The sequence below is a fragment of the Pelodiscus sinensis genome, chromosome 28, assembly GCF_052426305.1.
Source record: "Pelodiscus sinensis isolate ZL-2025 chromosome 28, ASM5242630v1, whole genome shotgun sequence".
NCBI lineage: Eukaryota > Metazoa > Chordata > Testudines > Trionychidae > Pelodiscus > Pelodiscus sinensis.
In genome coordinates this window covers 17,483,290-17,499,137 of record NC_143079.1, presented here as the reverse complement: position 1 = coordinate 17,499,137, position 15,848 = coordinate 17,483,290, and the positions used below count along the sequence as shown (strand labels likewise).

At 48.8% G+C, this 15,848-nt stretch overlaps 1 protein-coding gene and 1 long non-coding RNA gene across 2 annotated transcripts in view; one reads left to right on the top strand and one right to left on the bottom strand.

Moving 5' to 3' along the window:
- The window catches only part of SNRNP200 (small nuclear ribonucleoprotein U5 subunit 200), a 49,513-nt gene extending 38,256 nt beyond the window's left edge, over window positions 1-11,257 (bottom strand). Inside the window, exons 1-5 of the mRNA XM_075910768.2 lie at window positions 11,100-11,257; window positions 8,199-8,362; window positions 7,264-7,435; window positions 5,039-5,231; window positions 4,113-4,168 (exon numbers count right to left, since the gene is read on the bottom strand). Of these exons, the coding sequence (XP_075766883.1) occupies window positions 4,113-4,168; window positions 5,039-5,231; window positions 7,264-7,435; window positions 8,199-8,362; window positions 11,100-11,144 (630 nt within the window). The 5' untranslated portion in view covers window positions 11,145-11,257. The remainder of the gene's footprint in view (window positions 1-4,112; window positions 4,169-5,038; window positions 5,232-7,263; window positions 7,436-8,198; window positions 8,363-11,099) is intronic.
- Window positions 11,258-11,371: 114 nt separating this feature from the next.
- Window positions 11,372-14,608, top strand: LOC142820931 (uncharacterized). Its single transcript, XR_016348008.1, has 2 exons — window positions 11,372-11,490; window positions 12,818-14,608. It is a non-coding gene; the product is annotated as an uncharacterized LOC142820931 (long non-coding RNA).
- The last annotated feature ends 1,240 nt before the right edge of the window (window positions 14,609-15,848 follow it).

The window sequence follows — 15,848 nt, the reverse complement described above, 5'->3', positions numbered from 1 at the left end:
TGAATATGATTATCCCATTTCTATATATGTATAATTTTTGTAGATGTTAGAAATATTGACCTAGGTATCTGTAATTTAATATTTGCTGCTTTGGGTCACACCTACTGCTGAAATGTCAGGTACAACAATGAAAGAGGCTACAATACTGATATCAGCAAGAGATAATGAACTGTGAAAACCTGAACCTTTCTGCCAAGAATGGATATGGTGCTCTACAGAGAGATGTGACCATGTTACCTTGATACAGGAACCCATCAGGAAATCTGTAATTTTCCATGAGAAGATGGGGCAGAGGGGTAATCAAGATATAAAACAAAAGGACTCCTGGCTTATGCAAATCCTATTTAAGGATAGGAACTAAGATAATCAAGGTCATCCGTTATCCCCAGCTACCCCACCCAAATGACTGCTGGAAACTGAACCGGGGGAAGGAACTGAGACCAGGCCGGAAGGATGTCTGTCCTGTGAAGAAGATTATTAGAACCATATTTAGGTTGAGATTACATGTAACCAGTTTCTTTAGTGTACTAAGCTTGGTTTGTATGTCTGTTTAGGTAACTTATCAAGATACTTTGTTCTGAGTGCCACCTCTTATGACTATGGCCCTACCAAATTCACAATCCATTTTGATCAATTTCATGATAGGATTAACTTTAAACCCCCCCCCCCCCCCCCCCCAAATGTCAATATTTCTATCTGAACTTTCAGTGTTGTAATTGTAGTGGTCCTGACTCAAAAAGGAGTTTGGGAGGGGATGAAAAGTTGATGTGATGGAGGGAGAAGGACTGTGGTATAGTTATCCTTATTTCTGCACTGTTGCTGGAAGTGTCTCTGAAGGCAGAAACACAGCCAGCAGCAGCGCAGAAGGATGGCATGGTATTGCTACCCTTTCTTCTACAGTGCTGCCTTTAGATCTGGGCTCCTGCCAGGAGCTACCACTTTCTGGCTATCCAGCTCTGAAAGCCAAGGGTTGAAATCCCATGACACCTTAACAACCTTACAAACCCCCTGAAATTCCTTTCACATCTCTATTCCTGACTTGAAAGTGTAACCATGTAAAAAGTTAACCAATGAGCTTGGGCTCATCAGTTAATGTTCATGGTTACATGAAGGCTCCCAGTACACAGTAAAAGCTGGCTCCAGGGAAATTTTTAGCAGTTACATGGTTACTTACACGCATTTTAATGTCCCCAGTCAAGACCATCACTTGAAAACTTAAGAATGGCCATACTGGGTCAGACCAAAGGTCCATCCAGCCCAGCATCCTGTCTGCCAACAGTGGCCAATGCCAGGTGTCCCACAGGGAGTGAACCGAACAGGTAATGATTAAGCCATCTCTCTCCTGCCATCCATTCCACCAGTGGTTCCCAACCTTTTCCAGATGGGGACCCATTTTGACAATTCAGGAAGACTTGGTGACCGAGGGCAATTCTAAAAGTGTGTGAATGGCTCCTGAAGAGCCATCCGGGGAGACACCTGACAACCCTTTTGAAATGTAATGGCAACCCATATTTGGGTCCTGACCCATAGGTTGGGAAACGCTGCTCTCCAAACCCTCACAAACAGAGGCTGGGGACACCATTCCTTACCCAGCCTGGCTAATAGCCATGAATAGATTTAACCTCCATGAATTTATCTAGTTCTCTTTTAAACCCTGTTATAGTCCTAGCCTTCACAATCTCCTCAGGCAAGGAGTTCCACAGGTTGACTGTGCGCAGTGTGAAGAAGAACTTCCTTTTATTTGTTTTAAACCTGCTGCACATTAATTTCATTTGGTGGCCCCTAGTTCTTATATTATGGGAACAAGTAAATAACTTTTCCTTATTCACTTTCTCCACACCACTCATGACTTTATATACTTCTATCATACCCCCCTTTAGTCTCCTTTTTTCCAAGCTGAAAAGTCCTAATCTCTTTAATCTCAGCTTATATGGGACCCGTTCCAAACCCCTAATCATTTTAGTTGCTCTTCTCTGAACCTTTTCTAATGCCAGTATATCTTTTTTGAGAGGAGGAGACCACATCTGTATGCAGTATTCAAGATGTGGGCGTACCATGGATTTATATAAGGGAAATAAGATATTCTCCGTCTTATTCTCTATCCCTTTAATGATTCCTAACATCCTGTTTGCTATTTTGACTGCCGCTGCAAACTGCATGGACATTTTCAGAGAACTTTCCACAATGACGCCAAGATCGCTTTCCTGATTAGTTGTAGCTAAATTAACCCCCATAGTATTATATGTATAGTTGGGGTTATTTTTTCCAATGTGCATTACTTTACATTTATCCACAATTAAATTTCATTTGCCATTTTGTTGCCCAATCACTTAGTTTTGAGAGATCTTTTTGAAGTTCTTCACAGTCTGCTTTGGTCTTAACTACCTTGAGCAGTTTAGGATCATCTGCAAACGTTGCCACCTCACTGTTTACCCCTTTCTCCAGATAATTTATAAATAAGTTGAATAGGAAGGGTCCCAGGACAGACCTTTGGGGGACCCCACTAGTTACCTTTTTCCACTCAGAAAACTGACCATTTATTCCTACCTTTTGTTTCCTGTCTTTTAACCAGTTCCCAATCCATGAAAGCATCTTCCCTCTTATCCCATGATAACTTAATTTACGTAAAAGCCGTTGGTGAGGGACCTTGTCAAAGGCTTTCTGGAAATCCAAGTATACTATATCTAGTGGATCCCCCTTGTCCACATGTCTGTTGACCCCTTCAAAAGAACTCTAATAGATTAGTAAGACATGACTTCCCTTTACAGAAACCATGTTGACTTTTGCCCAACAAATTATGTTCTTCTGTGTTGGACAATTTTATTCTTTACTATTGTTTCGACCAATTTGCCCGGTACTGACGTTAGACTTACTGGTCTGTAATTGCTGGAATTGCCTCGAGAGCCCTTTTTAAATATTGGCGTTACATTAGCTATCTTCCAGTCATTGGGTACAGAAGCTGATTTAAAGGATAGGTTATAAACCATAGTTAGTAGTTCCGCAATTTCACGTAAGAGTTCTTTCAGAACTCTTGGGTGAATGCCATCTGGTCCTGGTGACTTGTTACTGTTAAGTTTATCAACTAATTCCAAAACCTCCTCTAATGACACTTCAATCTGTGACAATTCCTCAGATTTGTCACCTACAAAGGACGGGTCAGGTTTGGGAAACTCTCTAACATCCTCACCCCATGAAAGGGTAAAAGCACACAACAGACCAGATTCCATGGCCCGTGACATGTTTTTCATGGCAGCAAATTTGGTAGGGGCCTATTTATAACTACTTAAATCCTATGTCTTTATACTTAATAAAGTCACTTTTATTTAGTAATAAATCCAGTGTAAGTAATTACTACCTGTCAGAGCAGGAACCTCTGCATCTCTCCCTTTACACTGAGAAGGGGCAAATTTAATGAGCTTACACTGTACAGATGTTTATACAGCTCAAGACAGATTGATCTAGAGTTGAGCTGCCAGAGGGGCTGTGTACCTGAGCACTGGGAAAAAGGTCTCGCAATGTACTGCTTTCAGCATGCATCTGCAGTCTTAGGGATGTGGTTCTATCCTGGTTTTGAAGCAGGCTGGAGAGCAGAGCTCAATAAGACAGGATTACAGGGTTCCCAGGAAAAACAGGAATAATGGGGTTTCAGCACAACAGGTGACAGTCCCAAAAGGGTCTCCACTCACCACAGCCAAGGCAATTTTTTTCAGACCCTCACTTGGATCAATATTACAGAAGAGCAATTATATAAAATATTCCCAAAGGCTCACATTTGGAAAAGGTATTACAGGAAACAGGAAGTTAGAGAAATACCAAGTTTCAAACTGCAAGGGATTGCTGAGGAGGTCAGGAAGTCTGACAGCTGATCAAAGCCAAGTCATAGAATTCAGGCACATTTTTGTGAAAAAGAGGTACAGCTCATTACAATAATTTACAAATCTTTCCAGTTCTAAGAAGCAGTGTCTAATTTTCTAGCCTGGCCTGGCCTCACTGGCCAACATGCCTAAGATTGAGCCAAATTCTAGCTCCAAGTACCTAAGCCCTGTCTACAACAAAGAGCACAAAGAAGAGTGACAGTTCAGCCACTACCTTAAAAGCATCCAGTCACTTACCTCTTCATCAGACTCAAACTGAACATTCACGCCATATGTCTCATCAATGTTATCATCTGCAAAGCGGGACAAAGTTAGAATGGTACAACCCAAGTTCAGCCTAGTTATCCTGTTTTGTACTGCTACAATGCAGGAGCACCAGCACCATCTAAAGTAGGGGTGAGGAACCTTTTTTGGGTGGAGGGCCATTGACCTACAGAAGAATCATTTGAGGACTGCACACAAGTGAGAAGCAGACAAAAAAACCAAACCCCCCACTGACATGGCCCCTGACAGAAGGAGAAAGACAATCCCCACATTTCCCTCACACCTGAGCCTGTGGGGGGGGGGGGGGGGGGGGGGGGGGCGCACAGTGGTCTAGGCTATTAGATTTTGTTTGCTCCAGCCCCGCAAGAGATAATGGGGGGGGGGGGGGCTGGAGAACCAGAACAGGCTCCTCAATGTTGGGGTGTGAGCCCCGAGGGCCAGATCCAGGAAAGCTGAGGGGCGCATCTGCCTCCCAAACCTTAGATTACCCACCCGGATCTAAAACATGAAGAACACCCACAGGGACAGGCCAGAATATGTATACATTCCCATGAAAGGCTGAGTGGCAAAGACACCACTTGTTTCACATGTGACAATCAGGAATTGAATCAAAGGCCTAAGAATTTATCCAGAGTCTGTTGCCACAGATGACTCTCAAAGTTGTATGCATGACTTAGCAATTAAAACATACACACTAGTCTAAGCGCAATAACTATTTATCATCAAGTCCCAAAGAAGCATTTTGCAAGCCTGATCTCAGCCTACCACACTTTCTAGCCTCCCCATATACAGGCATTGTGCCCTGTTTGCACACCATCTATTGCTTACAACCTGTGTACTATGCTCTGTAAAATAATGCAAGGGAGCAGTCCAGACACAAGCTCAAGGGTGACTCCTACCCATGTTCTGGATCTCCTTGTCACCACCATAGTCTGTGATCTTCTTGCCCAAGTTCACCAGCACGTGATAGCGGGTATCATCAGTCTGTCCTAAGAGTAAATCAATTTCCTTCCGCCTCTCTTTGTCTCGCAGCTTCTCATTCTTCAATACAGCCAAGACCTCGTCAGCTGCTCCACAGAGAATGTCACGAGGCTGCAGAACATAAGAACGGCCACATTGGGTCAGACCAACGGCCCATCTATCTCAGTAGTCTGTCTGCTGACAGTGTCCAATACCAGATGCCCCAGAGGGAGGGAACACAACAGCTAATCCTCACATGAGCCCTCCCTTGTCACCCATTTCCAGACAATCAGAGGCTAGGGACACCAGTCCCACCCATCCTGGCTAATAGCCACTGAAGGACTTAACTGAGAAATGAGAACAGCTGTAGCTCATCTAATTGGGGGGAGGGAAGGGTGGGGAAATGTACTTGACTGTGCATTTCCCTACTGAGGTAAGCCCTGCCACTCCTCACCTGGGGAACCATAATACAGGCAGTCCCCGGGTTACGTACAAGATAGGGACTGTAGGTTTGTTAAGTTGAATCTGTATGTAAGTCGGAACTGGCATCAGCCACTGCTGAAACTGATCAGTTTCAACCGCGGCTGAATCTGGATGCCAGTTCTGACTTACATACAGATTCAACTTAAGAAACCCAGGCGTCCCCAAGTCAGCTGCTGCTGAAACTGATCAGCGGCTGATTCCAGGAAGCCTGGGGCAGAGCAACTCTGCCTCAGGCTTCCTGTAGTCAGCCGCTGGTCAGTTTCAGCAGCGGCAGACTTGGGGACACCTGGGGCAGAGCAGCTGGGGTGCTGCTGGGTTGCTCCAGTAGCGTGGCTCCTCGGCGCTACTGGTGCAACCCAGCAGCACCACAGCTGCTCTGCCCCAGGCATCCTGATTCAGCCGTCGCTGAAACTGACCAGCAGTGGCTGAATCAGGATGCCTGGGGCAGAGCAGCTGGGGTGCTGCCGGGTTGGTCCGGAGCGGCGCTGCGGGACTAACCCAGCAGTCCCCAGCTGCTCTACCCCAGGGGTAGGCAAGAAAAGCCTGGTCAGCTGGGGAGGGGCACTAGCTGCACTCCCCCGCCCCCAGCAGACCAGGGGGACAGGAGCAAAGCCACAGAGCACGCCCACAGCGGGACAGCCCAAGCGCGCCCGGGCTGTCCCACTGCGGACGTGCTCCGCGGCTTTGCTCCTGTCCCCCTGGTCTGCTGGGGGGGGGGGGGGGGGTCCAGCAAAGCCACTGGACCCCCCCAGCAGACCAGGGGGACAGGAGCAAAGCCGCCCAGGCGGCAGCTTTGCTCGGGTGTCCCTGGTCTGCTGGGGGGGGGGGGGTCCAGCAAAGCCACTGGACCCCCCCAGCAGACCAGGGGGACAGGAGCAAAGCCGCCCAGGCGGCAGCTTTGCTCGGGTGTCCCTGGTCTGCTGGGGGGGGTCCAGCGGCTTTGCTGGACCCCCCCAGCAGACCAGGGGGACAGGAGCAAAGCCGCCCAGGCGGCGGGAGTCCCGCTGCCTGGGCGGCTTTGCTCCGGGGCAAATGAGCGGGACTCCTGCCACCTGGGCAGCTTTGCTCGGGTGTCCCTAGTCTGCTGGGGGGGACAGCGGCTTTGCTGGACCCCCCCAGCAGACCAGGGAGACCGGGAGAAGCTTTTCTCGCTCTGGAGGACACTGGTGGCGACCCGCCGCCCGTGAGCTCCGGGGCGAGAAAAGCCCCGTTTGTAAGTGCGGATCCAACATAAGTGAGATCCGCGTAAGGCAGGGACTGCCCGTACTGGCTCACATTTATGGACTAACTGCATCCAGCTTGCTATCTGCAATAAATTATCTCCATGGAAAAATCAGCCCAGCTGGAAGCATTCCCCTTTAAGACACTGCAGCACTGTGTGACAACCAGAGAAACAGCAACAGCTACTACCCTGCTCAGAGCTTAGACCCCCATCTCAGGAGACATGACTAGATGAAGAGGGTTAGCACACACAACTTGTTATAAATGTCACCAGCTTGCAAGAGAAGGATTAGCCATGAGGATCCAAAGGCTCTCTTACTCAATCATCTGAGCTGCAGCTCTGCCAGCTATTTGCCTCGCACACACTCTGGGAGTTCTGACAACTCCAATCAGCTGATGTGCCTTCATCTCACAAGCAGATAGAGCAAAGATGCCCTCACAGGTCTGTGCCCATCCTTACCTGGTCCCCAAGGGCTGCCTGAATGAAACTTAGCAGCACCTCATAGGTCTCCCGGGTCTCCTTGGTTTTGGGTTTGTAGATGATTCCCACCATCTCATCAATGCCCTCAGAGAGCAATGTATAACCCTTCATTTTATTGATATCATGTCTGTCCTCATCACGCTTTCTCCTCCTAGAAAGAAGGGAAAGGCAAACATGACAAGTTAATCAGCAGATGAAGTTCATTCTCCGAATTGTGCTAGTCCTTTGGCAGGCAGAAGACAATGGACAATCCTGTCCCCACATTTGACTTTAAACTGGTCAACATGCAGTAAGAGTCACTCACCCCCTGCCTCACCTACCAAACAAAAGGGCTATCATTCTAATCAGGGGTCATTTATCCTTCACAGAAGATATCAGATAGCTTAGATGCAATGGTTAAAGTTGTGCTGGAAATTTTAAAACTAAAAATAGGCATGTTCACTAGATTTGCTTGCATTTAAATAAACATAGTTAAATCCAAATAAAAGTATCAGCTGCAATATTTGTAATTTCATACTTTGAGTTTCCCTACATAACTGCATATTAATTAAGGTTGAGATTGTGTCAGTTATTTTCAGTAAAAAACACAGCGGTCACAGACAATAAAAATGTAATAGACACTCACAACCTGTCCATGACTTTTACTGGAAATAATGGGGGGGTGGGAGTACAGGGAAGGGTGAGTGGCTAAGAAATCATGGAATCTGAAACCTCCATGACTAAACTGTATCTTTAATGATCCAGGCAGCATGGAAATACTTATAAATTCATAAGGCTAGATCCCTACACAAGCTGTGCAGCATTAGACTTCTGAATACCATGCTGCAGTAAGGATGCTCTAATTTAATGCTCTGTCCATTTAGCTTCTTAAAACTCCAAGCTCTGAAAAACAATTTCCTGTGTAACCCACTCACTTTGCTCGTCTCTCTTCCTGCATCTGGGGTTTTGTTCTTTGAGCCTTGTCCCCCATTCGAGTGCCCTCCAGCTTCCCAACCAAGGAGAGCACTTCCCCTGTAGGCTCATCTCGCCTGGTCCTGTCGATCAAGGAGCGATCAGCTTGCAGTACAAGATTAGAATTCTGAAAGGGATAACATCACAAGAGCAGATAAGAGGTGTGAAGAAATCAAACAAATTCCTATACATTATCCTCATTACTGTGGTGCCTAGTGTCATAAGCCAAGACCCTGTGGTGCCAAGTGCTATACAAACAAAAGACAATCTCTGCTCCCAAAAGCTTACAATCCAAGTATAAAACTAGGAACTCCTCATGGATACAACTAGCACAGCTTAAAGAATCAATGAGTTAATATTGACAATCAATAGTGGTCTCAGCACACTAGCAATCAAGCTTTTTGTAGGCCTCACGGCAAAAAGCAGTTTTGAGAAGGGATCTGAAAAGAAATGAGGTAGCTTTGCAGATATTTATAAGTAGTGTCACAGGGAAAAGGGTCAGTACAGGGAAAGCAGGGCAATGCTTGCCTGGAAATTTAAGAAGTCGATGGTAGCAGTAGCCAACCAGAAGTAGGAATCAACTATTCAAGAGCAAATTAGAGGGAGAGAGGGAAATGACTTCAAACGCCTAGAAAGCATATACAAGTAGCTTATACACTTCAGAAGGTAGTCATGTTAGTCTGTAACTGAAAAAAAAAAATGTAAAAAACAATAATCCTGCAGCACTTTAGAGACCATCTATATTTTTTGTTAGTTGCTAAAGTGCTGCAGGACTCTGCTTTTTAATTTTTTTTACCAGTAGCTTATGTTGGATATAATAAAGAAAATTAACCCAGTGAGGGATGCAAAGAAAGGAATGGTATGACAAACTGGGGGCTTTTATTCACTTTATGATGTCGCATGTGAATGCTACTGTCCTATGGTAATCCCATGTGTGTGCCTCAGTTTCTCACAGCACTACATCAATACCTAGATAGTGAAAATACAACCCAAAATTCCCATAGCTGAAGGCAGCTACCCCAGCTGCCTACATGTACACAATGGCTGAAGCCCTTTGTAACCTAAGCGGGGTGGGGGAGAAAGAGCACCTGCTGCCCAGGAAGCAGGACAAAAACTGGAGAAAAGGCCAAGCTGGGGACTGGGACAAGACTGCTGGGGATGTAGATTAATCTCAGCTATTTTAGGGAAGCAGGGGGATAGTGTTCCCTGTAGACTGAGTGCTTGGGCAGCTGCCCAGCAGAGATTCAGATGCTGCCCAGCTGATTAGCAGAGTGCCCACAGCATGTGTTTCTATTGGTGGTGCACATCTGCACATTTCTCAGTGCACATAAATTTATTTCACTCAACAATGGAAAAACTTAGCGGGAACCTTGCAGGGGGAGGCCCTGGCTCTGCCCTCCCCCCCACATGACAGATTGCAATAACTGCTTCTGGTTGCTCTGCTGACAAGCCTGTTCTACGCTATGTCCCTGTTGCCTAATAAATCATGGGGCACTGGGACAAGGGTGCTATGGTAATACTGGCCCAGTCTGAGGTGGTGGCACCAGACCTGATGATGCCCAATGCCCACCTGACTTTGACATGCATAGACAGGACCCCATTCAAGGTACCCATAGCAAGAGTACCTGAAATGGGGGGGCTAAAAGGGCCCAAAAGAGGTGGAGGTGCACCATCACTTGCCCACTGGGGTGCTGATGGGGAGTGATCTGGAAGAAGGACCCCACAGTGTTCTGGTCACTACCCTTAGCCAAAGCCAGCAAGAGGCACTCTGCCCTGGTGAGGGTAACCTGAAGGGGGCACAGGGCCCTACACTGGCAGAAAATTCCCAATAGCCAGGCTTGGCATTGCTGTGATGTCAGACCCAGGCTGTGAAGGGGAACAGGTCTCCATCCCTTCCCTGGCTGCTAAACTCAAGGCTGAGTTGCAGAAAGATCCCTCCTTACAGAAGCTGAGGGACCTGGCTGGCCTCAGTGCAGCACAACTGCTGGGGGAAGAATGCAAGGAGAGGTTCCTGTGGTTGAAGGGATTCCTGAACCGGGAATGGATTCCATCCCCAAGGGAAGTGGAGTCATAGCAGGGGGTGGGGGTCCAGCAGCAGTAGGTGATTCCCAAAAAGTACCTTGGAAGGCTACTGTACCTGACCTGTGACATCCCACTCTCGGGAAACCAGGGTCTCCAGCACACCAGGCAGTGGCTGCTACAGAACTTTTACTGGCCTGGAATCTTTGATGCTATCCAACAGTCCTGCAACCCTTACCACAGGATAGGGAGGGCCCAGGACAAGGGGAAAGCCAACTTGAGGCCTCTGCCAATCATAAGAGGAGCCTTTCCAGAAGATGGCTAAGGATATAGTGGGACATTTCAGGAAAGCCACCCAAACTGGGAAGATTTCACTACTCACTACTCTGAGGCAGTGGCTCGGTCTTCTATTGAGGCAGACACACTGCTAACCATTTTCAGCAGAGTGGGGTTTCCCAAGGAGGTCCTTGCAGACCAAAGGTTCAACTTTATGTCAGCCCTGCTCTGGTGCTGGTGGGAGAAGTTTGGGGTGTGAAATACGCAGCCTCAGCAGGCTGGGGCGAGGCTCAATAGGACACTAAAGCAGATGCTAGAGACCTTTATGCACCAGCACCCACAGGGCTGGGACAAGTCTTTACCCCACCTGCTGTCCACGGGAGTCTCCCCGATTGAGCGCGAGGCCCCTGGACCTGCTGAGGGAGCAGGCGGGCAGGCCTCCCCCGATGGGGAACCGGAGTGAGGAATGTACCGGCCGCCCGAGAAAAGCTCGGCAGAGCCTAGTCGTCTCCCCCAAAACCGGGCGCCCGCGCCCCTCTCCGGGGACTGCTCTCCCCGCCCCCACTCACCGCCTTGTATTCGTACTGCAGGCTCCGCGCGGTCACATCAGCCATGGCGCCGCCTCAGCTACCCGGCCCCGGCCGCGACCAAGCGGAAACGCAGCACCGCACGCACGTCCGAACCAAGGCAGCAAGTACTTCCGGAACACCCCGGAAGTGCTGAAGAACGAGCCGTTGCTTCTCAAGAGGCCCTCTCGCCCATACGTCATCACCCCCGGCCAGGGGGCCATGCGATATTACGTCATGGGTCCGCCCCCGAAGAGCTGGCCCTGGCCCTGGCCCGAACACGCCCCGCGTTGCCTAGCGACGGGCCGGGCTTTGTGTCCATCAGGCGTGCGCGTGCTCAGATGGCAGGAAGCGCCCACGTGGCCCCCGAGGCGGATCAGCTCCCGCTTGCAGGGTGGGCAGAGTTTCAATGCGCATGGCCCCAGGGCTCCTGGCCCCCCGGAGCATTGGTCTGGTCTGGGCGGGGCAGGGCTCCTCCTCTTCGCGGTTTTGTTTGGATGCGAAGAAGCTGGCGGGGGATGCAGGGAAGCGCGCTGCGCAGCGGTGTCCTGCTGGGCGCAGTGCGGGTGGCGGGGCGCAGGGGAGCCGGCCTGCTGGAGTGCGGGCGAGGCGGTGCTGGCTCCTGGGAGGGGTAACTTTCAGCTGGCACAGAGCCCATGCCCCTTAGCCCTTTTATTGACCTCTCGTAGCCCCAGGCAACAGCTGGGCCATGGACATTCCGGGTTCGCAGGTACAGCCCAGAACCCAGGCCCCAGCGCAGGTACAGCTGAGAAGCCAGATCCTGGGGTGGGTACAAATGAGCATCCAGCGCAGGTGTAGTCGAGAACTCAGGGTGGGTACGGCCCAGAACCCAGACCCTGGGATAGGTACAACTGAGAATCCAGGGCAGGTATAACCTAAGACCCCAGGCCCTGCGGTGGGTACAACCCAACCCAGAGCCCGGGGTAAGTACAGTTGGGAACCTAGGGTGGGTACAGCCAAGAACCCATGTAGATACATCTCATTAATCTCTGTATTAATTATTTTCTCATTGACATTTTTATCAATTGACTCTGTATCAAGTCCTTTTAGCATTGTATTACGTCTTTAGCTTTGTTACATTAAGTCCTTTTATATAGAAACTTTGTATACTTTCATATAGAACATAGAAACTTTGTATTAAGTCTTTTTACATAGAAACCTTGTATCTTGTAGACTTTGTACCCCGTTTTGCGTAATTGATTGTCCTATTGAGTGAATGAGGTGTGAATGGATAAGGCATGAAAGACAACCACCTCTGGACACTTGCAAAGGTTGGAGAGGGGTGGAAGCCAGATCCAAGAACAATGAGAAGAACAATGGGATCTGTGAAGTGGGCTCATTGAAAGATGAGTGGACATATGGGACTTTGGGAGTCAGCAGCAAGTGCCAGCTTTTGGAAGCACCCTCTTTGAAGGAGAATGTGGCAGCATTGAGACACCACCCAAAAGAAGGTGCCACAGATGTCTTAACTGCATATGAAGCAAAATGCAGGACAATGTAGCACTTTAAAGACTAACAAGATGGTTTATTAGATGATGAGCTTTCGGAAGTGGGTCTGGCCCACAAAAGCTCATCATCTAATAAACCATCTTGTTAGTCTTTAAAGTGCTACATTGTCCTGCATTTTGCTTCAACTACCCCAGACTAACACGGCTACATTTCTATCACTTAACTGCATATGCATATGATGACTCTTACAGATGATGCATATGCATGTGATGACCAACTGGTGGAGATCTGCAGGAGAGGGAAGACACTATAAATCTAAGGCATCTTGCAGAGGGACCCTGGGTTTTTGTCTTGTCAACATGGGAGCACCTAGCCAGATCTGCAGAAGCCCTCTACCCCTCCCCCACCTAACTCACCTGGCCAGTGCAGTTAGAGGGAACAATTATTGGTAACAACAAGAAGATGGGGTGTGCTTGTGTTATCATATGCATATGATAAGTGTTGATTGATATATGTGCTACCAATAAATATGGTGTTTTGCCTTTTTGCCCTGAAAAGATCTCATGCAGTACTCTTAAGGACAACACCCATGCCCTGGGATGGGTACAGCTGAGAAACCAGGGCCTGGAAAAGGTACAGGTGAGAAACCAGGGCAAGTGTGGCCAAGAACCCAGGACTTGGGATGGATACAGTTGAGAACCCAGGTACAGGGGCAGGAATAGCTGAGAACCCAGGGCAGGTATGGCCGAGAACCCAGGCTCCAGTGGTGGGTACATCTGAGAACCCAGGGCAGGTATGACTGAGGGCCTGTGGCCTGGGGTGGATATAGTTGATGGTGCGGGGAGGTGAGTATGGCCAAGGGCAGGTATGGCTGAGGACACAGGACATGGGGTGGGTACACCCAAGGACCTGAGGCAGGTATGGGGGGAGCAGGACCCAGGGTGGGTAGACCCAAAGCCCAACACGGTATGGCTGAAGATTTAGGCCATTTTCGCGATCGGGGCTTTTTTCTGGAAAAGACTACTGGGCTGTCTACACTGGCCCTTTTCCGGAACAGTGTTCCAGAATAAGGACTTATGCCCGAGCGGGAGCAGAATAGTTTTTCTGGAATAGCGGCTGATTTTGTACAGTAGAGCATCGTTGCTTTTCCAGAAATTCAAGGGCCAGTGTAGACAGCTCGCAGCTTATTCCGGAAAAGCGGCTGATTTTCCGGAATAAGTGGTCCAGTGTAGACAGAGCCTGAGTGGATAAGAACATAAGAATGGCCGTACTGGGTCAGACCTGTTGCCTGGGCATAATATAAAACGGAGTCTGAGGGGTTCTTTTTCCCTCAAAGCAGTTTTCCCGCCAAAACGGGTAAAAGAATGCTGTGCACCCAGCACTAAACCTATGCACTCAGCACCAAAGGCTGTGCACACCGCCCAATTGCCTGTGTGTGCACCCATTCTCTGCACACGGCACCCAAGTTTTATGCACCCAGCTCTAGTTCTCTGCACCCCGCTCTCTTCATGGTTTTCCCGCCATGAGATGTTTATATACCCTTGTCAAAGAGCATTCGTGTTCTTTGGCCCCCTTCATGTCCTGTGTGTGCGTCTGTAATCATCATTGCCCTGTGTCATCGTCTACCCGGAGGAGGCCAAGGTTCCAGCCTGCAGTCTGACAAGACTACCCACTGCCAGTGACGTTAACTGGAATAAGGGAAGCCTTTTCCGCTCCCACTAAGACTTTGGGACTTATAACACTGTCTTGCTTACGGATACTTGGACAGGATCCGGTGCCCACCAAGCGTCAGCTCGCAGGAGGCGAGAAGTATCCATCGAGGGATCGCTCCGTTTGTCCTCCCTTAAGGCTTTTCACTAGCCGCAAGGTTGAAGGTCACGGACATCGAACATCAATCGCCGCGTTGAATGTAATGTATACCCTTGTGTGTGTGGGACTCTTCTATCTTCTTCTTTTCCAGGGTTAGGGTGGGACTGTTGCTGAGTTGTATGCTGTTTGCTAATGTTTGGTCTTACATTTAAAATACATGGTTTGGCCCTAAATTCTTGTTGTTTGGTGATTTCTAAGCTGTTTCCCTGGTGATTAGATACAGGATACCAGGCCGAATCTGGCTTCTGTGGGAGGGCACCTTAGGCTTTAATTAAATTGCATAGCCCATAGCACAGCAATTGTTTACCCCAGCTCTCCGGGTAACAGACCAAAGGTCCATCTAGCCCAGTAGCCTGTCTGCCGATGGTGGCCAGCACCAAGTGCCTCAGAGGGGGTGGACCGAAGACAATGATAAAGCGATTTCTCTCATGCCATCCATCTCCAGCCTCTGACAAACAGAGGCCAGGGACACGATTTCTACCCCCTGGCTAATAGCCTTTTATGGACCTAATCTCCAGGGGCTACGTCTACACTGGCAGCTTGTTGCGCAAGAACCCTTTTGTGGAAGAGTTCTTGTGCAAAAATTCTTCCACAAGAGAGTGTCTACACTGGCATGTGCTTTTGCGCAAGAGCATCCTTGCCAGTGTAGACGCTGTCTTGCGCAAGAAAGCTCTGATGGTCATTTTAACCATCGGGCTTTCTTGCACAAGAAATTCATGTTGCCTGTCTACACTGGCCTCTTCTGGAAGAGCTCTTGCAGATGTAAGCAGGGTCAGGGTAAACTCTATCCTGACATTTGGTGGTGAATTGTGGCAAGTGGTGCAAAGAGACCTCAGGGGCTGAGCTCAATTTGCATAGACACACCCACCCTGTCTAGTATGTACTCACAGCAGCCCAAATGGTCACTTTGGCCACTGTGGGAGCCCCGTCTCTCTGTTATTGAGGCAGGGGAGATAAAAGTGTTGTTACCCTGATTATGCGAATCAAGGACAATGGAATGGTGGAACTGTTTATGACAGAGGGCTTCGCCATAACCTAAGTAGCACTCGCTAGACAAGGGGCATGGGTTCCAAACCCAGTCAAATTGAGAGAGACTGGGGACTGGTCTTTGTACCTGATGGTGGGGCTTTGTCTGAGGGCCTGAACAACACTGATTGTTCCCCTCCACTTTGGAATATCAGAGTTAATTTGGATTCTATTAGGAATCTAGTTGTGAGGTGTGGAGTCAGTTTCATTATAGGCTAGTAGAGTACTAGTGCTAAGGCTCATCTGCTATGAGCTGAAATCACTGTGTGCTGTGGGGAGCCTGGTGCTGGGCTACTAGCAGAGCAGCTTGCAAGGAACAACCAGCAAGTGCAGGTGGACAGCAGAGTGCTTTGCTGGGGTGACCTGCAAGTGCGGGCTGACGGGATG